Source organism: Dasypus novemcinctus, chromosome X (assembly GCF_030445035.2).
Source record: "Dasypus novemcinctus isolate mDasNov1 chromosome X, mDasNov1.1.hap2, whole genome shotgun sequence".
NCBI classification, from domain to species: Eukaryota; Metazoa; Chordata; class Mammalia; order Cingulata; family Dasypodidae; genus Dasypus; species Dasypus novemcinctus.
This window is the reverse complement of record NC_080704.1, coordinates 106,561,487-106,587,551: the sequence shown is the minus strand read 5'-3', so window position 1 is coordinate 106,587,551 and position 26,065 is coordinate 106,561,487. Positions and strand designations below refer to the sequence as shown.

Below are 26,065 nucleotides of genomic sequence, written 5' to 3'. Positions count from 1 at the left end.
TGGAACCTATCAATAGGAGCACTTCAACCACATGAACCACCTGCCTGTTTATCTAATCTGCTCAGCCCAAGTCCTGCTGTGTCCACACTTTCCTTACTCAGAGAGAATCATGCCCCACCTTTGGCTCCTAGCCTCTCTGGGAAGTTCCTTATCTGGCATTTCCCTTCTCCCCTAATAGATTAGCTTAGAGTCTTTGCTCAAATACCATCTCTTCCATGAGTCCTACACTGATTCCTAATTAGGATGTAATCCTTTCACTGCCCCCAATCCTCCCTACCTAATCTCCTTTCCCCCCATAGCATTTTTCAGCTAACACATTATAAAATGTGATTATTGATTATTGTTTGTCTCCTCTCACTTAGAATATGAGCTGTTAAGACAAGCTCTGTCTTTTGTGCACTGATATATGCTGACACTCAGAATAGACACTCAATAATACTTTGTTGAAAAAAAAATGAAAGGACTGTACAAAGTAAAGAATGAATCCTAATGTTAACTATGAATTATAGTTAATGTAATTAAAATAATATTCAGCCATTATAACAAAAGTACCACATGAATGCAAAATATTAATAAACTGTGTGCATGTGCCAAGGGGTACATGAGAATGCTCTACTTTCTGCATGATTTTTCTGTAAACCTACTATTCTAATAAGAAAAATTAAAAAGAAAAAAAAACTTTTGATTAAACAGTGAGTTATACACAGTTGAAAAGAGACTTATAGGACGGGAAATTATAACCACAGAAATTATATAGAATGAAGTTCAAACGAAGACAAGAAAATATTAGAGGATAAGGAACATGGAGGATAGAATCTAAAAAAAGTTTCAAAACGAGATAATTATGACAATGGGAAAGTGGCCACTACTTAAAAAGGCTATAAGAGGGAAGGGGATGTGGCTCCAGCAATTGGGCTCCCACCTACCACCTGGGAGGTCTATAGTTCGGTTCCCGGTGCCTCCTAAAGAAGACAGGGAGCTGACGAAATGGACAGGCATGGAATGCTGACACAACAAGATGATACAACAAGAGACACAAGAAGAAAAAGATAATGAGAAACACAAGAAAGCAGGGAGCAGAGGTTTCTGGTACCTCCTAAAAAGAATGAGCAGGATGGTGAGCTAGTGCAAGGGGCAGGTGAAAGCTGACATGAAAAGAAGATACACAAGAGACACCAGGCAAAACATAGCAAGAGACATAATGAAAGGAGGGAACGGGTGGCTTAAGCAATTAGGCACCTCCCTCCCACACAGGAGTTCCTGGGTTAAGCTCCCAGTGCCTCTTAAAGAAACAAAGATGGCGAACAGGCACAGCAAGTGTCTTTAAGACACCTGTTTGGGGGCTCCAGGAGACCTTAACAGTATGCTGCAACATCTTCAAAAGAATGGAAGGAGGAAACTGCTCATCTGCAGAGAAGATAAGTAGAGCACTTCTGCCACAGAGACCTGTGCCCATTCCCCACAGGAGGCACAAGCCACCTCAGGAGCTACTCTGTGGCTGGAATTGGAAGCTCCACATTCTACAAACCAGGGAGGAAGAGATGGCTGGGCACCAACTTCAGCTACTGATTAGTACATTCAGCGGGCTAATGTATAATCCTAAGAACAGCTAAAGTTTGAATCTGTCCAAGTGAGAAAGAGGCCGGTAGTCACCATCTTAACTCTACGCCTGGCACCAGGGGAAGATGGGCAGACTGAAAATCACAGTGCTGGGAGGGACAGGTTTCGTTCCATCCAGATCAGATTGCAGCTCTAGCCTAGGCCCCAGACCCACTTCCAGCAGGGATGAAGCTGGGGGGACCTCCACCTGCCTCTCCAGGAAACAAGCCAGTGATCTGCCTACTCTGGCAGAGCAAGCTGCCCCAGGAGCTATTCTATGGCTGGAATTGGAAGTTCCATTTCCCAAAAACAGTCGACGAAGAGAAGGTTGTCTACTGATTTCAGCTACTGCTTAGTAAATTCAGCTAGCTAAAGTATAACCCTAGGAATGTCTAAATTTGAAACTGTCCAAGTCAGATAGAAGGCAGCAGCAGCCATTTTAACTCTGCCCGCATCATGAGGGAAAGCCAGGCTGACTAAAAATCACAGTGACAATAGGGACCAGTTTCTTTCACCCACATTAGCCTGCAGCCCTAGCCTAGGTTTCAGCACCACCTCTGGCAGGGAGGAAACTGGAGGGCCATGCACAAGCGTATCCAGGTAACTCCAGGTACATTTGGCTGACACAGACTGAATAATCGGAAGCCTACCTGGACAACTGCTGTCATTTTTGACCTGCACAGTACTGAATGTTACCCAGACCTGCAGCTCCATCCTCGAAACAGGCAGGGGAGAAAAGGGCACGAAGCTTTATCAGTCTCTCTGGGCAATTACAGCCTAGGCCTTCACGACTTGGATTATTCCACATAGCTGTGGCTCTATCCCTGCCCTGGCAAAGGAGAGTGTTGGGAGAAGTTTCATTGGTACCCGAGGCAAAGAGGGCAGCTTGAGCCTCCACAGCTTAAAGCACCAAATACATCCTTAGATACTACTACACAACCAGCAAGGAAGAAAGGGCAGAAACACTAACATAAAGAGAAAACTATACCCAGAATAAATATCCTAGTAAGCCAGAAGCCAAGGCACCAACCAAAAATTACAATCCACACCAAGAAACAGGAAGATATGGCCCAGTTAAAGGAAAAACATAAGACTCCAGATGACATAAAGCAGTTGAAACAACTAATCATAGATGTTCAAACAAATCTTAATAAATTCAATGAGATGGTAAAAGAGATAAGGATATTAAGACACTGGATGAAAACAAAGAAGAATTTAAAAGCATACACAGAAAAATAACAGATCTTAAGGGAATGAAAGGTACAATAAATGAAATTAAAAGCACATGGGAGGGAAGCAGACTTGGCCCAGTGGTTAGGGCATCTGTCTATCACATGGGAGGTCTGTGGTTTAAACCCCGGGCCTCCTTCACCCGTGTGGAGCTGGTCCACGGGCAGTGCTGATGTGCACAAGGAGTGGCATGCCATGCAGGGGTGTCCCCTTGTAGGCAAGCCCCACACGCAAGGAGTGCACCCCGTAAGGAGAGCCGCCCAATGCGAAAGAAAGTTCAGCCTGCCGAGGAATGGCGCCACACACAGAGAGTTGACACAAGATGACGCAAAAAAAAGAAACACAGATTCCCATGGCGCTGACAACAACAGAAGCAGACAAAGAAAAACACATAGCAAATAGACACAGAGAACAGACAACTGGGGGGTAGGGGAGAGAAATTAAAAAAAAAAAAGAAGACACATAAACAATATTAGGGAAAAAAAAAAACACATTGGAGCCAAGAGTGCCTACAACTGCAAGTAGGAGAACTGCATCCATCATCCATGTGGAATCTAAGGCCCCTCTCAGTATGGAGGTGGAGTGGACATAACCATCCCAGAGTCTCTAGGAATAGAGTATGGATTAGAGTGGACTTACTGATATTCTACTATGGAACTATTATGATTAGTAATGGAAGAAATTGTAGCATTGATGTGGAGAAAGTAGCCACGGTAGCTGCTGAGGGTAGGGAGAGGGAAGTAGAGATATGATGTGGGGGCATTTTCAGGACTTGGAGTTGTCCTGAGTGGTACTGCAGGGACAGATACTGGACATTGTTATGTCCTGCCATGGCCCACTGGGTGAACTGGGGGAGAGGGTAAACTACAGTGTAAACTATTATTCATGTGGTGCAGCAGTGCTCCAAAATGTATTCACCAAATGCAGTGAATGTGCCATGATGATGAAAGAGGCTGTTGATGTAGGAGGAGTGGGGTGAGGGGGGTGGGGGTTATGTGGGGACCTCTTATATTTTTTTAATGTAATATTTTTAAAAAATAGAGAAAAAACACATTGGAATCATATAATAGCAAATTTGAGGAGAGAGAAGAAAGGATTGGTGAGTTTGAAGAAATAACTCTGAAAGTGAACATACAAAAGGAAAGATGAAGAATGGAAAAAATTGAGAAAGTTCTCAGGGAATTAGATGACATCAAGAGACATGCAAACACGTTATTGGTGTCTGAGAAGGAAAAGAAAAGGGAAAAGGGGCAGAAGGGATATTTGAAGAAATAATGGTAGAAAAGTTCCCATCCCTATTGAAGAATACAGACATCCATGTCCAAGAAGCACAACATACTCCCATCCAAAAAAATCCAAATAGACCAACACAGAGATACATGCTAAGGAGAATGTCAAACACCAAACACAAGGACAGATCTGAGAGCAGCAAGAGAAGAGCAATGCATAACATTTAAGGGGATACCTAATAAGATTCAGTGCTGATTTCTCACCAGAAACCATGGAGGCAAAAAGACAGAGGTATGATATATTTAAGACACTGCAAGAGAAAAACTTCCAGCCAAGAATCTTATATCCAGCAAGACTGTCTTTTAAAAATGAAGGGAAGTTTAGAATATTCACAGATAAACAGAAACTGAGAGAACTTCTAACCAAGAGACCAGATTTTCAGGAAATTTACTAAAGGGTGTGTTACAGCTTGAAAAGAAAAAACAGGAAAGAGAGGCCTAGAAGAGTTTAGAAATGAAGATTATATCAATAAAAGTAACTAAAACTGACGAAAGAGTGGTGAAAATAAAATATGGCAGATAAAACCCAAAAATACTCAGGAATAAATTTAAGCAATGATATAAAGCACTTGTATTCAGAAAACTACAACTCAGTGTTAAAAGAAATTTTAAAAGGCCTAAATAATTGGAAGAACATTCCATGTTCATGTATTGGAAGCCTACATATCATTAAGATGTCGATTCTACTCAAATTGATATACAGATTCAATGCAATCCCAATAAAACTTCCACCAGCATTTTTTAAATAAATGGAAAACAACTATCAAATTTATTTGGAAGGGTAAGGGGTCCTGAATAGCCAGAAACATCTTAAAAAGGAAACGTGAACTCGGAGGACTCACATTTCCAGAATTTAAATATTTCCTAGCTACAGTAGTAAAACAGTGTGTTACTGGCATAAAGACAGAAACATAGACCAATGGAACCAAAGTGATGGTTCAGAAACAGACACTTACATGTATGGTCAAGTGATTTTTGACTAGCCTGTTAAACCCACACAGCTTGGGCAGAATAGTCCGTTCAACAAATGGTGCTCAGAGAACTGGATATCAATAGCCAAAAGAGGGAAGCAGATGTGGCCCAATGGATAGGGCATCTGCCTAGAACATGGGAGGTCCAAGGTTCAAACCCAGGGCCTCCTGACCCGTGTGATGAGCTAGTCCACATGCAGTGCTGATGAGCTGGCCCATGAGCAGTGCTAATGTGCGCAAGGAGTGCCGTGCCACGCAGGGGTGTCCCCCGCATACGGGAGCCCCATGAGCAAGGAGTGCACCCCGTAAGGAGAGCCGCCCATCGTGAAAAAAGTGCAGCCTTCCCAGGAATGGCGCCACACACACGGAGCACTGACGCAGGAAGACGACACAACAAAATGAGACAGAGTCTGGGTGCTGCTGACAAGAATATAAGCGGACACAGAAGATGAAAGAGCAAATAGACACAGGAGGACAACTGGGGGGGGGGTGGTTGGAAGGGAAGAGAAAAAAAAATAGCCAAAAGAAGGACTCCTATCTCATTCCTTATCCAAAAATATACTCAAAATGAGTCAAAATCCTTAATATAAAATTAAGAACTATAAAGCTAAATGTAGGAAAATATCTTCAAGACTTTGTGGAAGGTGGTGGATTCTTAAAAGAGATAAGAGAAAGAATGAGATGCACTACTGATGTTTAATGTATGCAGAAGTTTTACTTAGCCTTACTGTAAAGTATGGAATGTACAGAGTTGATGGTAACACATTATAGTAACAGCTGGTCTATAAATGAGGATGTGGTTGAAAATGGTAGTCTAGGGATGTAAGTGCCAATTGAAAGAATGCTAGAGAATAACCTAGGAACTTAATAGTACAGTAAACCCAGAGGTAGATGGGAATTGTGGTTGATGGTACAGGTGCAAGAGTGTCCTTTGTGAGCTAGAGTAAATGTACATCACTATTGCAGGGAGGTGGGAATGTGGCGAAGGATGGCAAAGATACAACTGGAGTGACCTATGGACTGCGGTCAGCAATAATAATGTAATATTCTTGCATCTATGCCAAAGATGCATTGTGTTGATAACAAGGTAGTACAGAAAATTTGTGCCAAATGTATTAATACACTAGGGACTTGATAATGATTGGATCATACTATCTCATAATCTGTAACAAATATTCCACCATGGAGTGGTGTGTTGACAGAGGGGTGCTGTTTGGGAATGCTTCACATGTGCATGACTGTTTTGTAAGTTTACAACTTCTGTAATAAAAATATATTAAATATATTAAAATATAATAATAGGGTGGTTTGGTGGAAAAATACACCAAATGTAAGATAAGAACTATAATTATATATATATAAATATATATACACACACATATATACATATATATATATGTAAATGTCTCATGACAGTGCAAGGTGTTGGAGTATTGATGTATGTGGCCCCTGTATGATGTTATGCATGTTTGCTTTATAAGTTCACAACCTTTACCATACACTTATTATTTATGTATGCTCATATATAAATGATATAAAATAATAATAATAATAATATGGTGGGTTGCGGGGAAAATACTTTGGTTACTACTAATATTTTGAGGATGATTTTTAATTATTAGTTAAAAATATTTAAGAACAATGCAAGGTATTGGTGGTAGGGTGAGGTATGAGAGCCCTGAATGATGTTATATATGTTTGTTTTGTAAGTTCACAACCATTACTATAAACTTATTGTTTACATATGTTCATGTATGAGTGCTATGCTTCAATATTTTTTTAATTCAAATACATAAAAAGTGATGATAAATAAATGTCCATGGATATACAATATATAAAAATATAATTTGCAACAATTACAAATAAAGGTAAGAAAAGAAAAACAAAGAAAAAACAATAAAGGTAGGGAAAAGGGAACAAAAACTGTATGTGCAAGCTAGTGAAGTTAAGCTGATATAGAATAAACATGATTGATACAGATTTAAGATGTTAAATTTAAGCACCATAGTAATCACAAAGAAAATATATGAAAAATATATACAGAAGGAAATGAAAAGGGACTCAAAATGGTACACTATAAAAAATAAAATATGAATGTAGACATTAAGAGAAGGATTAAGGGACAACAAAGGCCTAAGATTTACAAAGAACAAATAGTAAAATCAAAGAAGAAAGCTGTAGCAGTTTGATATAGTTGTGAATTCCAAAAATAGATACTGGATTATAGTTATAAACTGGTCTGTATGTGGGCATAATTAAATTATGATTAGGGCTTTGATTGGGCCACATCAGTAGGGCATTGAGTCCCTGCCCCTTGGTGGGTGGGGACTCACAGATAAAAGGCATGGCAAAGGACAGTGTAGAGCTTTTTGATGTTAGAGGTTTTGATGTTGGAATTCTGCTCTTGAAGTTCTGATGATGGAGTCTTGAGCTGGAGCGCTGGGAAGTAAACACACAGAAGAGCTTGGTTATAAGGAAAGAGAAACAAGCCCCAGGAAGAGAGGAACCCTGTGCCCAGGGGGAAGCAAGCCCTGTGAAGAGAGGAACACTGAGGCTGGAACAAAGCAAGTGCCAGGAAGAGAGCAGCCAAAGAAGCCTGAACTCTTGGCATATGTCAGCAGCCATCTTTCCACAACACATGGCAACAGACTTTGGTGAGGGAAGTATGACTATTAACTATAAAATTCTATCCCAAATAAATACCCTTTATAAAAGCCAACAGATTTCTGGTATTTTGCATCAGCACCTCTTTGACTGACTAATACAGAATTTGGCACTGAGGAACTGGGAAGTGCTTTTGCAATACCAAAATGCTGGAATGGTTTTATAAATGGGTAGGAGTATTTTTTGGAGGAATTGTGAAATGCTTGATGGAAAAGGCCTAACTTACTTTGAAGAGACTGTTGATAGCAATATGGATGCCAAAGAGACTTTTTATGATGCCATAGCAGTAAATGATGAAACTATTATTGGAAACTGGAGGAAAGGTGATCCGTGTTTTAAAGCTGCAGAGAACTTAGCAAGATTAACTCCTGTTGTTTGATGGAAGGCAGAATTTGAAAATGGCAGGCCTGGGCATTTAGCTGAAAAACTTTCCAAAGTAAATTTGGAGAATGTGGCTTGGCTTCTCCTTGCAGCTTACAGCAATATGCTAGATGAGAGAAATATGCTGAGGACTGAACTGTTGGGCACAAAGAATCCAGAAACTGATTATAGAAATTCCAGACCTCTAGAAATCAAGTTCCCAGATGACAGTGCCCCATTTGAAGACTTAACTAAACGTGGAACTTTTAAATCAGGATTGAAGATGCCGTTATCTAGGAAAGACTAGCTGTAAGTCTTACTGTCTGATGGGTTGGACCCCTGCTTCTTGCATGCTAAAGCAACAAGCTTTTTGAGTGAATTGTGTGTACAAAACCACTGTCAGTTTGAACTAAAAGGGACATGGAAAGGAGAGACTGAAGGAGAATCAGCTTTAAGAGGAAAACCATGGAAGCTGAGCTCTAGAATTAAGACATCGCCTTGGGCCAAGAGAGGAAGCCCACCCATGTGTACAGAGAAGGTGAGTTTGCCCCAGCATTTGAAGAGGGTGGGTGTTCCCATCCAATGTTCAGGGAGAGTTTTGCCACCCCAGGATACAGAGAGGGTGAGCACATTCCTCCAGGATTAGGGCAGTCAAGGTCAGCACCCCATTGCTCTGAGAAGGGTGTTCCTGTCCCCCACGGATTAGGGAAGGCCAGGTGGTCAACTCATTGCTCTGAGAGAGTTGAGCCTATATGCCAAAGGTTAGGGTGTATGTTGCCTTTAACTCACTATACTAGGCTGGTTAATTTGGAGTTTTGCTGTTGGATTTCTGATGCTGGAGTCTTGAGTTGGACAGCACACAGAGGAGCTTGGTTATGAGGAAAGAGAATTATTAGTAGTTACTTTAAATGTAAATGGATTAAACTCTCTAGCCAAAAGGTAGATATTGACAGAATGGATGAAAAAGCATGACCCAACTACATGCTGTATACTATAGACTCACCTTAAATTCAAAGACCCAACTAGGCTGAAAGTAAAAGGAGGGAAAAAATAACACCATGAAAACAGTAAACAAAAGAGTGTGGGAAAGCTATACGAATATCACCTAAAATGGACTTTAAGTCAGAAAGAGTTAAGAAGGATAAAGAAGGTCCAACATATACATATAAAGGGACCAATTCAACAAGAAGACATAACAATTATATGTATCTTCACCTAAGGGTAGATCCCAAAAATACATGAAGTAAATATGGACAGATTTAAAGGGGAGAAATAGATGGCTCTACATTAGTAGTAGGAGACTTTAATACACCACTTTCGATAATGGATAAAACATCTAGACAGATGACCAGTAAGGAAATAGAAGACCTGTACTTCATTCAACTAGACCTAAAATCAACTAGACGTAAGGACGCACATACACATAAATAATACATACATACATATATATAGAACATATAACCTAACAGAAGTAAAATATACATTCTTCTTTATGCAGATGGATCATCCTCCAGAATAGACAATAGGTTAGGTCACAAACAAGTCTCAACAAGTTAAAAATCATGCAATATATTTCCTCTGACCACAGTGGAATGAAGCTAGAAATCATAAGAGGGAAAACTGAAAAATCCACAAATATGTGGAAATTAACAATACACTCTTAAGCAATCAATTGGTCAAAAAAGAAATCACAAGAGTAATTATGAAATCTCTTGAGATGAATGATAATTAAAATACAGCTTACCAAAACTTATGGGACGCAGCAAACACAGTTGAGAGGGAAATGTATAGCTCTAAATGTTTACATTAAAAAGAAGAAAGATCTCAAGTCAGAGATTTAACTTCACAACTAGATGATATAGACAAAACAAACTAAACCCAGAGTAAGAAGGAGGCGGGAAATAACAAATATTAAAGTGAAAATAGATGAAATAAAGAAACAAATAGAATCAATAAAACCAAAAGTTGGTTCTTTGAAGATATTAATAAAATTGACAAACCTTTAGCTAGACTGACAAAGAAAAAAAAGGGGTGAGAGGATGCAAATAACTAAAATCAGAAATGAAAGGGAGGACATTACTATTGGCCCCACAGAAATAAGGATTATAAGAGGACTCTATGAACAACTGTATGGCAACAAAGTAGGTTACCTAGATGAAATGAACAAATTCCTAAAAACACACAAACTACCTATACTGACTCAGAGAAAGAGAAAATCTCGACAGACCAATAACTAGTAAACAGATGGATTTAGTAATCAAGACCTCCCAACAAAGAAAAGCCTAGGACCAGATGACTCCATTAGTGAATTTTAAGAAACACTCAAAGAATTAACACCAACACTGTTCAAAATCTTCCAAAAAACTGAAAACAAATGGACAGTCCCTAACTAATTCTATAAGGCCAACATTACCCTAATACCAAAGACCCAAAAAAAGGAGAAAAAAAAAACAAACCAATAACCCGTATGTATACAGAAACAAAAATCCTCAACAAAATATTAGCAAACTGAATCCTATGACACATTTAAAGAATTATACATCATGATCAAGTGGGATTTATCTCAGATATGCAAGAGTAGTTTAAAGTAGGAAAACCAATGAATGAAATACACAACATTAACAGAACAAAGGGAAAGAAAACACATGATCATCTCCATTGGTTCAGAAAAGGCACTTGACAAAATCCAATACCTCTTCTTGATAAAAAATATTTAGAAAACTAGGAATAGAAAGAAATTTCCTCAACATTACAAACATCATACTTGATGGTGAAAGAATGAAAGCTTTTCCTCTAACAAGAACAAGACAAGGATGACAACTGTCATCACTGTTATTCAACAGTGTACTAGAAGTTCTACCAAGAGCAATTAAGCAAGAAAAAGAAAAGACATCAAAAATGGAAAGAACTTTTTGTATTTGCAGATGACATAATCCTATTCAGAAAATCCTGAAAAATCTACAACAAAGATCCTAGAGCTAATAAATGGATTCAGCAAAGTGGCAGGATACAAGATCAACATCCCAAAATTAATAGTAGTGCTTCTATACACTAGAAGTGAATAATGTGAAGAGGAAAGCAAGAGAAAAAATCCCATTTACAAAAGCAACTAAAGGGATCAAATATCTAGGACTCAAATTTAACCAAGGATGTAAAGGACTCCTACAAAGAAAATGACAAAATATTACTAAAAGCAATTGAAGATCTAAATAAATGGAAGGCTATTCCATATTCATGGATTGAAAGACTAAATATTGTCAAGACTTCAATTCTAACCAAAGTAGATTTACACATTCAATGCAATCCCAATCAAAATTCCAATAGTCTTCCTTCCAGAACTGGAAAAGCTTATCATTAAATTTATCTGGAAGACCTCGAATAGCCAAGCCATCTTGAAAAAGCAGAATGAAGTTGGAAGACTCACTTTTCCCCATATTAAAACTTATTACAAAGTCATAGCAATCACAACAGCATGGTACTGGCACAAGGGCAGGCATATAGAATAATGGAACAGTATTGAGAGCACAGAAATCAACTCACATTTATGGCCAACTGATTTCTTAATATATGTTTTTTTATCGTAGAAATTGTGAGCTTACAAAACAATCATGCATGATGTGCAGAATTCCCATATGACACCCCTCCAACACCACTCTACATTGTTGTGGAACATGTTACAGATTATGAAAGAACATCATCAGACTATTACCACTAACTACAGTATGGCCAAATGATTTTTGACAAGGGTACAGAGTCCACTCAATTGGGAAAAGACAGTCTCTTCAACACCTGGGTGGTGGGAAAATTGGATGTCCATATGCAAAAGAATGAAGGCATTATTCACAATTGCCAAAAAATGGAAGCAACACAAGTGACGATCAACTAATGAATGGGTAAACAAAATATGGTACATACACACAATGGAATACTATTCAGCCATAAAGGAATGAAGTTCTGATACATGTGACCACAGGGATGACCCCTGAAGACAACATGTTAAGCGAAATATTATATGATCTCACTAATAGGAAATAATTATAATAAGCAAATTCATAAAGTCAGAAACTAGAATTAGGTTACCATGGACTACAGTGGTGATCAGGAATGAGATTTAATGCTTAAATTGGGATGATGGAAAGATTTTGGTAATAGATGGTGGTGACGGTAGCATAATATTGTGAACATAACTAACAGGATTGAATTATTGTTTTATTCTTTGTTTCCTTTTTTCTTTTTTTTATTTAGTTAACACTGAATTATAAATTCCAATATGGTTAAAAGAGGAAATTTTAGGCTGTATATATGTTACTAGAACATTAAAAAAAACCTTAGGACTGTACAACAAGTGAATTCTAATGTAAACTAGACTAGTTAAAATACAATCATAAGGGAAGCAGACTTGGCCCAATGGATAGGGTGTCTGCCTACCACATGGGAGGACTGCGGTTCAAACCCCAGGCCTCCTTGACTGGAGAGCAGGCCCATGCGCAGTGCTGATACGCACAAGGAATGTCCTGCCATATGGGGGTTTCCCCCGCGTAGGGGAGCCCCACGCGCAAGGAGTGCACCCCATAAGGAGAGCCATCCAGCGCAAAAGAAAGTGCAGCCTGCCCAAGAGTGGCACCGCACATGCGGAGAGCTAACACAACAAAAAGAAACACAGATTCCTGGTGCCGCTGATAAGGATAGAAGTGGTCACAGAAGAACACACAGCAAACGGACACAGAGAGCAGACAACTGGGGGGGCAGAAATAAATAAAAAATAAATCTTAAAAAAATATATATATATACAATCATAAAAATATTCTTTCATCAATAGTAGCAGAGATGCCACACTATATTGCAAGGTGTAATAATACGGGGCTATATGGGAACTCTGTAGTTTTCGCACAATTTTTCTGTAAGCCTACAACTTCTCTAACAAAAAAATTACATAAAAAAATAACAATATGGGAAGCAGATGTGGTTCAACTGATAGAGCATCCATCTACCATATGGAGGGTCCAGGTTTCGATCCCCAGGGCCTCCTGACCTGTGTGGTGAACTGTCCCATGCACAGTGCTGCCGTGTACAAGGAGTGCCATGCCCCTATGCAGGGGCGCCCCACTCAAGGAGTGTGCCCCACAAGGAAAGCTTCCCCAGGTGAAGCGCAGCCTGCCCAGGAGTGGTGGCACACACATGGAGATCTGACGCAGCAAGATGACACAACAAAAAAGAGACAGTTTCCCAGTGCCACTGGATAATGCAAGCAGACCCAGAAGAAAACACAGTGAATGGACACAGACAGCAGACAACAGGGGGAAGGAAGGGGAGAGAAATAAATCTTTAAAAAAATAACAATATGGTACTGGCATAAGGAATGCATACAATCAATATACTAAAATTGAGAGTCCAGAAATAAACCCTCACATGTATGGTCAACTGAGTTTTAACAATGGTGCCAAGGCCATTCATGGACAAAGAATAACTTTTTCAATAAATGGTACTGGGAGTACTACAACTACAAAAGAATGGTGCTGGTACCACATGCAAAAGAATAACGTTAGACCTTTATCTCATATAATATAAAAATATTAACTCAAATGGATCAAAGAACTAAATGCATGAGCTGAAATTATAAAACTCTTAAAGAAAACATAGGAATAAATCTTCATGACTTCACACTTGGCAATAGATTCTTAGATATGACACCTAAAGCAAGGCAACTAAAGAAAAAAAAGATAAAGTGGACTTTATCAATATTAAATATTTTTTTGCTTTAAAGGACATTAGCAAGAAAGTGAAACTACAGCCCTCCGAATAGGAGAAAAATTTTGCAAATCATATATCTGATGAGAGACTCTTATCTAGAATACAGAAAGAACTCTTATAACGCAATAATAAAAAGACAACCCAATTAAAAATGAGTGAAGGATATGGATATATATTTCTTGGAAGGTTTACAAATGACCAATAAGCATATGAGAAGATGCTTGGCATCATTATTCATTAGGAAATGCAAATCAAAATCACAATTAGATACCACTTCATACCTTCTAGGATGGCTATAATCAAAACATCAGATAATAACATGTATTGGCATGGATGTGGAGAAATCTTAATTCTCATATACTGTTGGTGGAAATGTAAAGGAGTGTAGCCATTTTGATATACAGTCTGGCAGTTCTTCAAAAGGTTAAATATAAGAGTTACCAAATGACCTAGAAATCTCACCATGTGGTAGTTTGAGACTATTTTATGAATCCCAAAAAGAGAAAGATTATGTTTGTAAAATCATCTATTCCTCTAGGTGTGATACTCTTCGATTGCATTAAGTTCAGTTGAGGAGTCTTTGATTAGATTACTTGGTAAAATCACTTTAGGGCTTTTGATTGGACTACATCAATTAGCTGTGAGTCTCTGCCCCCTTGCTGGGTTTGATAAAACAGAAACACACAGAGAGACTCACTCAGACATACATAAGAAAAGGAAACCACCATTGTTTTACCCTACCAAGTAAGAGAGAGGACTACAGGATCATTTAAGCACAAAGCCCCAAGAAGCTGGGACCATAGAACAGCTCAAGAGGAGATGGTGAGCCCAAAGGGGAAGGGTGAAACCTTAGCAGAGATCAGTGGCTATCTTGCTTCACCAGGTGGCAAAGCCAATAGTGGCTGACTTTGGTGAGAAAGCATCTCTGATGGTGCCTCAGACTGGACTTTTCAGTCTTGGAACTGTAAGCTCTTACCCAAATAAATGCCCTTTATAAAAGCCATCCCATTTTTGGTACTTTGCATCTGCACCCCTTTGGCAAACTAAAACACACTTCTAGGTTTATACTCAAAGAGAAATGAAAATAAATGCCCACATAAAAACTTGTATACAGATGTCCACTGCACAATTATTCACAACAGCCAAAAAGTGGAGACAATCCAAATGTCCATCAACTGATTAATACATAAACAAATTGTGGTATAACCAAACAATGGAATATTATTTAGCCATAGAAAGAAATGAATTACTGATACATACTATAAAATGAATGAACCTTGAAAATATGCTAAATAAAAGCAAGTCACAAAAGACCACATATTACATGCAATGTCCATATATTTACACTGCTTCATTTAGGATATTAAGTGAAACTAGCATTTTTTTTAAACAGCAGTTAAACACAGTTATCACTAGTACAGGTTGGCAGCACTGCCTTGGTTCATGCTCAAGTGGCAGTAGTTTTATTTGCAACTGCTTTAGCACCATCAGTGCAAATGTCAAAACAGTGAAAATAGCAAATAATAACTTGGTATATTATTACGAAAATAATTTTGACCTCTCAGACCTCGTGAAAAACCTGTTCTCACCCAACTCTTTCAGCCTTACCTCCAACCCCATCTGACACCAACTCTAATCAAGTTTGACTGATCTATTTAAGGTCCCTTGAAAAAAAATTTAAACATTTCTTTCTCACAACTTCACTTAAAATATTCCTGTCATACCAATCATTTCCTTTCCTTATCAAATCCCATATCCTACTCAACCTTCAAGGCCCAGCTCAATGCCCACATACTTCATGATGTTTTTTCTAATCATTTCAGTTTATAGCTCTCTTCCCTTCCTGAAAATATCGTAACAATTATCCTCACATTACCATACACTGTCTTTGATTATTTAACTTCTAAATTCTGGTTTTGACTTTTTGTGCTTTCCTTAATCCTCCAACTAATTATAAATGCCTGGAGTATAGAGACTCTGTGTTAAACTATGAATCCTCTACAATACCTAGCACAATGCAATGAACACAGCAGAAGCATCAATATATTTTAATGAAATCGATTAATGAATTCCCTTCTTAAGTACTGAATACAAAAGGAATTCACTTAGATGAGCAGTTAACATGGTCTGTGAACTACTGATGGTTCTTCAGTCTTCTAGGTAGACAGTAGATTAATTATTCTTAGAGTTATTAATGTTTTTAATGGGAATAATTATGCTATTTAATCAAAACCAGTCCACTGGCATCTCATAAAAAGTAATCCTTTCTTTCTCATTAATTCTGATGAGGTTTTTGCAGTGTCAATCAATATATCAAGTAAGTTACCCAAAGGATTCTGTTGAAGTGGTTTAAAATAAAGAAGATGCGGGAAGCAGATTTGGCCCAATGGATAGGGTGTCTGCCTACCACACAGGAGGCCCAAGGTTCACACAGGAGGCCTCCTGACCTGTATGATGAGTTGGCCCACGCGCAGTGCTGATGCGTGCAGTGCTGATGCATGCCCGCATGCCATGCAGGGGTGTCCCCCGCGTAGGGGAGCCCCACGCGCAAGGAGAGTACCACGTAAGGAGAGCTACCCAGTGCAAAAAAAGTACAGCCTGCCCAGGAGTGAGGCTGCACACACGGAGAGCTGACACAGCAAGATGATGCAACAAAAAAGAGATGCAGTTTCCAAATGCCGCTGACAAGAATACAAGCAGACACAGAAGAACACACAGTGAATGGACACAGAGAGCAGACAACTGGGGGGTGGGGGGGAAGGGGAGAGAAATAAATAAAAAATAAATCTTAAAAAAAGAAGATGCTAATCTTTGCTCTAGATCAGCAAAGAGATTCCACTGCAGAGTCAACTCTGTAACATTTTACTTCCTTAAAAGATGTAAAACAAATATGGTTAAAAAAATTACATTTGTTAAATCTGAGACAGTGGCAAGAGTGTTTATGAGGTTATTCCTAGTACTTTTGTGTATGTTTGATACATTTTTAAATAAATAAGGAAAAACACATTGTGTGACTCTTTGAAGCCATAAGACACAGCAATATACAAGCATGTACTATCTTAGCTGTGGATGATGCTGTCCAATTTTTACTTACCAGTGTATCATCTTGCAATGAAGCAAAAAAGAAGCCATAAAGCAAGTTAATTTGCTCCTTGTGATCAATAAAGTCAAACATTGCAACCAGCCAACGATAAAAAAGTACCTACCAAGGGACAAAATGCTTATTGTTAGAGAAATACAACTGGAATCCCCCACTCAGGGCTGTTTAAATCACTTAAGTTTTAGAAGCTTCTAGCACAAAGTAGGGTAATAGATTTTATTTTTCCTTAAAAATTTCTGTTTGAACAGAGTTCTTGCATCAGGCTACATTTTTCCAAAACTACAGGTTTTGTACAAAAGGTCAATGCCATTATTTCATAAGTGGCTCTTCTTGGCCAGTCCTTAAGTGGTTCTGAAGGACTTATCATCAAAGTGTTTAAAAGATTACCTGGGTGCTACCAGAACACTTGCCAACACAAAGCCAGGAAACAGCCTTAATCACAGAATTTTCTGATATTAGAGTTGTTGGAATCATGTACTTCAATATCTGAGTGCTTACAGCATTCCCTAGAAAATAGACAAACTCTAAATTAAATTACATTTTAGTTTTCAATTTTTCTCTTACTATTACGATTGACTCTTGTGCTAAAAATCTTAGTTTATATTGAAGATAATAAAAAACCAACAGTGAGGCTCTCTCTGCCTAGAGGAGCCTACACCAAATCTTGGTGTATATTTCCTTCTTTCTCTCCCATTTCTCAGGAAACTGTTCTTTCCCCCATTACCCAAACAAAATCTTCTTACTGGCCTAACAAAAAAAAAACCAACAGTGAATAATATTCAGTATCTCTTATCATTATGAAGCATTGTTCAAAACAAAAAACTAACTTTAATTTCTAATACAAACTACGAAGCAAATTTTTTACCCTAATGTGTCAATTTAAAAGGGTGGGAAAGACGGATACAGGGTTTCTTTTAGGAGTGATGAAAATGTTCTATTACATAGTGGTGTTCGTTGCACAACTTTGTGAATATACAAAAACCAGTAAGGGGGGGCAGATGTAGGTTGGTGGTTGAGCTCCTGCCTCACAAAAAGGGTCCCAGGTTCAATCCCCAGTACCTCCTTAAAACAAAAACACAAACAAAAAAGTGAATTGTATACTTCAAAAGAGAGACTTTATGGTATATAAATAATATCTTTAAAAAACCTTCCTATCATAAGAAAATTTCAACAATTATTTTTATTTTATTTTCCAATGGCATAATAGATTCTGATTTATTTAAAGCTATTGGCAGAGCAAGGAAGCAGATTTGGCTCAATGGATAGAACGTCCGCCTACCACATGGGAGGCCCAGGGTTCAAACCCAGGGCCTCCTGACCCATGTGGTGAGCTGGCCCACACACAGTGCTGATGCGTGCAAGGAGTGCGTGCCACACAGGGGTGTCCCCCACATAGGGGAGCCTCACACGCAAGGAGTGTGCCCCATAAGGAGAGCTGCCCTGCGCAAAATAAGTGCAGCCTGCCCAGGAGTAGTGTCACACACACAGAGAGCTGACACAACAAAAAGAGACAGATTTACATTGCTGCTGACAAGAATACAAGCGGACACAGAAGAACACACAGCGAATGGACACAGAGAGCAGACAACTGGGGGTGGGGTGGAAGGGGAGAGAAATATTTTAAAAATAAATCTTTTAAAAAAGAAAAAAAAATTAAGCTATTGGAAGGCACCTTGCATGAGCTTTTATATTTAAGAATAAATAAATATAATTGTATTCCCCACCCCTCAAAACAGGGATGGAGGACGACAGTACCAAAATGGAACAGATAACCTTGAGATTAGCTGATAATAATATCATTCTAGTCTAGTCTAATATTTTCATCTTGCTCTCTGGCCTTTATGGTATAGTCACTCCCAATGGCAGTAGAAATGATATTACAGAGAAGGGCTTTGCATGCATGCTATGTCAACTTTTGCTTATTACAGCTTCAAGAATTAAAATACATCCTATCATCTCACCAATTTCTACCCCATTTCCCTGTGGAAAAAGAAAGGAAGCAATGATGATAGGTAATGAATCACAAGAATAAAAATCTCTGCTTCCCACTCATGTGGTTTATTTTTTTTTCATTGTTTTTTTTTGAAGATATAGAGATCACAAAAAATGTTACATTAAAAAATATAAGAGGGAAGCAGACATGGCTCAACTGACAGAGCATCCGTCTACCATATGGAGGGTCCAGGGTTCAATCCCCAGGGCCTCCTGACCCATGAGGTAAGCTGGTCCATGCACAGTACTGCTGTGTGCAAGGAGTGCCGTGCTATGCAGGGGCGCCCCCACGTAGGGATGCCCCACACGTAAGGTGTGTGTCCCACAAGGAGAGCCACCCAGCATGAAAAAAAGTGTAGCCTGCCCAGGAGTGGCGCCACATACATGGAGAGCTGACGCAGCAAGATGACGCAACAAAAAAAGAGATGCAGATTCCCAGTGCCACCTGATAATACAAGCAGATCCAGAAGAACACACAACAAATGGACACGGAGCAGACAACAGGGGGGGAAGGGGAGAGAAATAAAATAAATCTTTAAAAAAATAAAAAAATTTATATATATATATATAAAAGACGTTCCCATATATCCTACACCGCACTCCACCCACTCATCCCACATCAACAACCTCTTTCACCACTGTGGCACATTCATTGCATTTATATGTGGTTTCTTTTAATTTCTTTTTTCTCCTCCATTCCCATCCTTTTACCCTTCTGAAGTTTAAAACAAGCTCACCATTAACACTTTACACATGTACCAATTTCAAAAGGAGGCTTCTATGCTAACTCTAGCTTCACTTCCAAATGAATAAATTTCTAAAGTCTGAAGTCCCTTTGACCTAATTATGATGTGATTTCTAGCATATGCACCCCTAAATATGCATTTCAATTTATCAAAATAGCTACAAAAAGATCTAATAGTTAAGGGGGGCATCACAGAAATAACTAAAAGGGAGAAAGCAACTGAGGAATATTCTTAGGAAAATTGTAAGGAAAAATCGACATTATACACATTTTACCTGAGCAAATGCCAGCTTAACAGAAAAATAAAAATTTAGACTAGATAGCCAGAGAGACACTGATAAGTTAAACATGGATTTATAGAAAGTTTATTTTTTCATTTTTTATCTTTTTTCAAAGATACATAGATCACACAAAATGTTACATTAAAAAATATGAGGCAATCATCATCTTTTTTTTTTTTTTGGAGTGCCAGGGATTGAACCTGGGACCTCATAAGTGGTGGGAAGCCAGTGCTTAACCACTGAACCACACTGGTTCCCCCTCAGAAAGATATTAAAACACTCAAATGATCTGTAACTATCTACAAAAACAAAAGCCAATTTTATTAGGTCAAATTTAACTTTCTAGGAAAACACAAAGAACTAATCATAAACTGAGTTGGATTAGTAATGTTGTGTTGCTGCTTTAAAACGCAAGCCTGCAAACACGATACTAGTGTATATACAAAGAAACCTAATATGCAAGGGTCAGGAAATACTTAGTTTTGATAGCTGTATTAATTTTTTTAATGTAGAAAACCTGGTAGCAGAGTGGTACAGTATAAACACTAGAATAGGATTTAGGAGATCTGAGTTCCAGTTCCAGCTCTGACATTAAGGAAGTCTCTTTACCACTCTGGGCCTCAGTTTCCTCATCGTCAAAATGAGGATGTTCACTAAAATCCTCAAGATTGGGGAATAAACAATGGACTAAGTAGACTTATTATTTTACTGTAGACTTATTATTATTCTAGCAATTGAAGAACTTGTATCATTGATATAAAGTCAGTGGCCACCAAAGGTTCTGAAGGATAAGAGAGGGGAGAATAGGTGTAATATGGGGGCATTTTTGAGACACTGGAGTTGTCCTGCATGGCACTGCAGTGACGGATAGATGACATTGTATATTTTGTCATAACCTACAAATTGTGCAGGACAGAGTATAAACTATAATGTAAACTGTAATCTATAGTTAGTAGTAATGCTTCAATATGTGTTCATCAATTGTAACAAATGTACCACACTAATGAGGGACGTTGTTAATGTGGGAAAGTGTGGGAGGGGGAGGGAGTGGGGCATATGGGAATCCCTTATATTTTTTAAGTAACATTTATGTAATCTAAGGCTTTAAAAACAAAAATAAATAATTTTTAAAATTACTACAAAAAATGAGCATGTTCAGGGTCTAAAACACCTTCCAAGTTTGAACTTGGATGAGAGATAGTTAAAAGGTTCTTTTCAAATAAAAAGAATTCTGACCAGGTGTTATTCATTTCTTTCTAAGTATCCCTCCCAATACCTACTCCTCCCAATGAACTCAGAACTAAAAAGGAAGCATTTGCACAAAAGAAAAAGCATCAGTAGTTATGGTCATAAGACACTGGAATGGAAACTGTGTAAACAGAAACTTGTCTTAATTAAGTGAACCTATAGGCAATGAAGTGGAGCAAGTGATTGCTTAAGGTGCCTTCCGGCAACATTATTTAAATTGTTGTCTATGCTTTTTTATATTATTTTTTATTGTCTTTTTTTAAAAGATACATAGATCACAAAAAATGTTACATTAAAAAATATAAGAGGTTCCCATATACCCTACACCCCAGAATCCCAACTCCTCCCACATCAATAACCCCTTTCATCACTGTGGCACATTCACTGCATTTGGTGAATACATTTTGGAGCACTTCTGCACTGCATGGATTATAGTTTACACTGTATTTTACACTTCCCCCCAGAATACAGTACTAACACATGGCATAACATGGATGAATCTTGAGGACCTTATACTGAGTGAAACAAGCCAGGCACTGAAGGACAAATACAACATGACCTCTCTGATATGAATTAAGCATATCAGGCTGTCTCAGAGAGCTAGAGACTGGATGATAGGCTTACAGGAAATTGCGGGGGAGAGGAAAGTTGTGAGCTGATGCCTATATGGGTGAAATCTATGATAAAGTAGAATCTCTATGTTTAAGAGAAATGCTAAAAATGGCTCCCATGTATTTGAGGACAAGAGTCTTTGCATTTTATTTGTAAAGATATGTGACAACTAGTCATTTTAAGCATATGCGCCCAGAAATTTGGGCTCATAAGGGCTCATAAGAACAGAATTTTATAATTTTATCAGATTGGTTTTACGAAGAGAATAATAAAAATAAAGAACTATTGAACAATCTAATTCAAAGTCTAGGAGGCAAACTAACTGAAGAAAAATGTATCACAACATACCAAATTTGCCACTGAGTGCCACATTTAATAGAATGTCAATTCCTTCTGGAGCTAACCCATTCTTCCAAGCCACGCTTTCCACGGTTTTCAAGTGTTTTTCCAAGGTTTTATCTTTACTCCGTGAACTTTTAATGGTACCTGGAAAAAGGAACAATATTAAACAGAGGAACCTTAAAATTCTTTTGAACCTCAACCTCAATATTATAATTTGGAGTCTTAAAAGGAATAGCTTTATGTAAAAAAATTGCTTCCTAAAAAACATTCAAAGATTTTAAAATTCCAGAATGTTTATTTGCAATAACATCTTTATTGAGGAAAACTGAATTATGCCCTGGCATCATAGCTAAACTAACTCAAAGCACTGAAATTTGGTTATAAGTTATTTCAATATTAGGACAGTGATTCGCAAACTGCTACACATTGGAATCCTCTAGGGCAAGGGTTCTTAAACTTTTTTGTTCCACAGACCCTTTTGCCAGTCAAGTGAAAACCACAGACCCCTTACTAAGTCCACACTATACTGTGTATTATTTAATAAATATATCACACCGGCATCAACACGTCCTCACAAGAATAATGTTGTTTTTTTTTTTTTATTTCAATTCAAGTCCACAGACCCCTTGTTAAGGACCCCTGCTCTAGGGAGCATTTTAAAATTCCTGATGCCCAGGTTACATCCCATACCAATAAAATTAAGAATGACTAGGAGAGGATGCCAGTCATCAGTGGGTTTTAAATATTCTCAGGTGATCCCAATATGCAGCAAAGTTTGGGAACCACTCTGCTAAGAAAATACTTTATTGTTGTGTCCCTAGCATCCAGCTCAATAAATACCTATTAAATAAACAAAAGCATGAATGAGCAAAACTATGCTTTCCTTTATCCTAAAAAAGAAAAACTTCAAATTTCCACATCAGTCTTACAGAAACAGGGTTTTCATAAGGAAAATAAACACTTACTTTTCTCAAAGTATCTCATTGCTATCTGCAGAGCGTCTCCTGCTTCATCATCGGCATGTTGATAATCTTCCTCTGGATTGTTTTGTCCATGTTTCAAGACGCTCTCCAAGTAACTTGGTTTCTCTTTTATTTCCCAGGCTGAGAGGTTGGTTTGACAACTACTACTACCTTGTGAAGTCCTCTTTTGTCCCTGGAAGTTCTTAACTCTCTTTTGAGTTGACATTACTGCAGATATTCTATACAGAAACAAGTGTCTCATTATCATTAATCAGCCAAACATTCCCTTTTCTCCACAAAAATATGGTCCAGATCTGCCTGGATCCCCAGCATTTAATACAGTACCTACCATACAACAGGGACACAATAAATAAATTGAGAACAATGCAGGCAAGAAAACCTGGAAGGTTAACTTTTTAAGAAAGCCCTTGACCTATACAGGAACAAAGAGAAACAACTCTCCAAAGTAACATTCATCAGCTGAACTTGCCTCCTTGTGGGAAAAAACAGTAAGAGAACAGGCAATATAGTAAGTTCACTCTTAAAACAGCTATATCCTATAAGTGATTCCAAAAATAATCCATCTCATGAACTCAATCTTACTTTCTCCACTCACTGCCATTTTTCTCCACCCCTGGATCTTGCTTTTAATCTTTACGTTCCCCATTTTATCAGTACTAAGTTAAAAACTGCATAGTGCAAAAGCCAAATTGGTGGCCCGACTAAAGATTCTCAGGACAGAAACAGTCTCCGTTTATTAATTAACTTATTCAATAAATAATAACTGAATATCGATAACATGCCAAGCACACTTCTAGGTACCATGGATAAAATAATGAAACAGTCAAGGTCCCTGCTGTCATGAAACAGGCAGTAGGAGGTGGTGGAGTATTGGAATCAATAAATAAGAAAATAACTAATGACAAAAAGAAAACACAGTGATGTGATAAAAACGGTGGGGGGGTGGATCTACTTTGGAATAAATGGTCAATGAAAGTCTCTCTGAGGTGACCTTTAAGCTGAGATTTGAATGCCATAAAGGAACTGGCTATGTGAAGAGCTGGTGGAAAGAGAAGGAAGAGCAAGATGGCCCTAAGACCTTAAAACAAGAAAAAGCGAAAACGGACTTTGGCCCAGTGATTAGGGCGTCCGTCCGTCTACCATATGGGAGGTCCGCGGTTCAAACCCCGGGCCTCCTTGACCCGTGTGGAGCTGGCCATGCGCAGCGCTCATGCGCGCAAGGAGTGCCGTGCAACGCAAAGGGTGTCCCCCGCGTGGGGGAGCCCCACGCGCAAGGAGTGCGCCCGTGAGGAAAGCCGCCCAGCGTGAAAAGAAAGAGCAGCCTGCCCAGGAATGGCGCCGCCCACACTTCCCATGCCACCGACGACAACAGAAGCGGACAAAGAAACAAGACGCAGCAAGACGCAGCAAATAGACACCAAGAACAGACAACCAGGGGAGGGGGGGAAATTAAATAAATAAATAAATCTTTAAAAAAAAAAAAAAAGAAAAAGCAGCAACACCAGTGTGAGGGCAGTGGTGTGAAAACGTTTTGGTGGTAGATGAAGTCAGAAAGGTAGCCAGGGAGTTGATCATATTGGGACTTGTAGGCAAGAGTCAGGAGTTCGGATTTAAGTGTCATGGGAAAGTGCGGGGGGGGCGGGGAGGTTTAAGAGTGGGAAGCAATACCATCTGATTTGTTTTAAGATCATTTAGCCAACTGTGTGAAGAAGAGAATATTAGGCGTCAAGGAATGGAATCAGACCAATTAAAAGGCTTTTGAAGAAGTCCGAAAGAGAAATGACTGTAGCCTGAATTAGGCCTATGGTGCAGCAGTGGAAGTGGTGGAAAATTACCGGATTCACGATATGCTTTGGAGGTAGACTGGGCATGAAATGATAAAGGAATTGGATGTGGGGAAAAGGAAAGAGAGGAACCAAGGATGTCTTCGAAGTGTTTGCAGGAGAATAGTAGAAAAGTAAGAGAATGGTAAGAATGAGGCTTACCCAATCCCACCTCCTTAGAAAAGATGAGGCCAGATCAGGAGAGCAACGTGTTATGTTCCAAGTTCCGGGTTGTTTCCTAGAGTCCTATGGAAAGAAAGGTGCAAGAGCAGCTTCTTTCCCTATCTCGCTGAACTGTCCCATCGCTTCCCAAGTATCCCTTTCACAGGCTGCCCCCGCGGAAAGCGAAGTTGGCCACGACTGACACACTGAACAGATTCCCGGGCGGAAGAAAAACCGACCCCAACCACACCTATCAGGTAGTCCCGTCCTCAGAAATCAGGAGATGTCCTTTGTTCTCCAGGTGCCCATTTAGCCCGATGTTTAATAGTACCTCACCTGTCTCACCCTCGGGCCGTCTCCAGATCCACCGCCTTACCGATTCAAATGAACGTGCCCCGCCCCGCGCATGCGCTTCCCCGGAGACGTAGGGGTGGCAAGGCTAAGCGGCGCGCTCTACTGACACTTGATTGGTTGAATTATAGTTCTATGGCGCCCGGTGGCGCGCGCCGACAATGACGCAGACGTAATTACAGAGAATGTCTAGCCTCACCCACTCTTGCCCGGAGGCCCGCGCCTTGGGGCTTAGCTGCCAGAGTCGACTGATTGGCTGGTGTTTCCAGTATTCTAATAATATTGGTGTTCGTCATGTTGCGTAAAACCGGCAAGTAGTGTCTTCACTATAAAAGTTTTTAAAATGCTAAATTATAGCGATCGTTTTGCCCAGATTGGCCCCAAATGTCGGGACTTTGAATATGTAGGAAAATAAATTGCAGACTTCACAATACATGCTGCTTCCTCCATTTTAAGCAAGAGACTGAGGTTAAGGGGTTTGTGACTTCTGATGCACTCAAGATAAGGGGTAGGAGGAAAGAACTGACACACTTGTCATCCTTTTTACCGAGGATGAGTACGG

At 39.1% G+C, this 26,065-nt stretch overlaps 1 protein-coding gene across 2 annotated transcripts in view; it reads right to left on the bottom strand.

The window, feature by feature from the left end:
- The window catches only part of CENPI (centromere protein I), a 104,794-nt gene extending 79,235 nt beyond the window's left edge, over positions 1-25,559 (bottom strand). The window contains exons 1-6 of one of the 2 annotated variants that reach the window (XM_012525384.3): positions 25,489-25,541; positions 25,153-25,236; positions 23,150-23,385; positions 22,191-22,328; positions 17,352-17,470; positions 16,959-17,066 (exon numbers count right to left, since the gene is read on the bottom strand). In XM_012525384.3, the coding sequence (XP_012380838.1) occupies positions 16,959-17,066; positions 17,352-17,470; positions 22,191-22,328; positions 23,150-23,372 (588 nt within the window). In that variant the 5' untranslated portion in view covers positions 23,373-23,385; positions 25,153-25,236; positions 25,489-25,541. Of the gene's footprint in view, positions 1-16,958; positions 17,067-17,351; positions 17,471-22,190; positions 22,329-23,149; positions 23,386-25,152; positions 25,237-25,488 lie in introns of both variants that reach the window. The other variant, XM_004447571.4, reaches the window with a different exon arrangement.
- Positions 25,560-26,065: the final 506 nt, after the last annotated feature.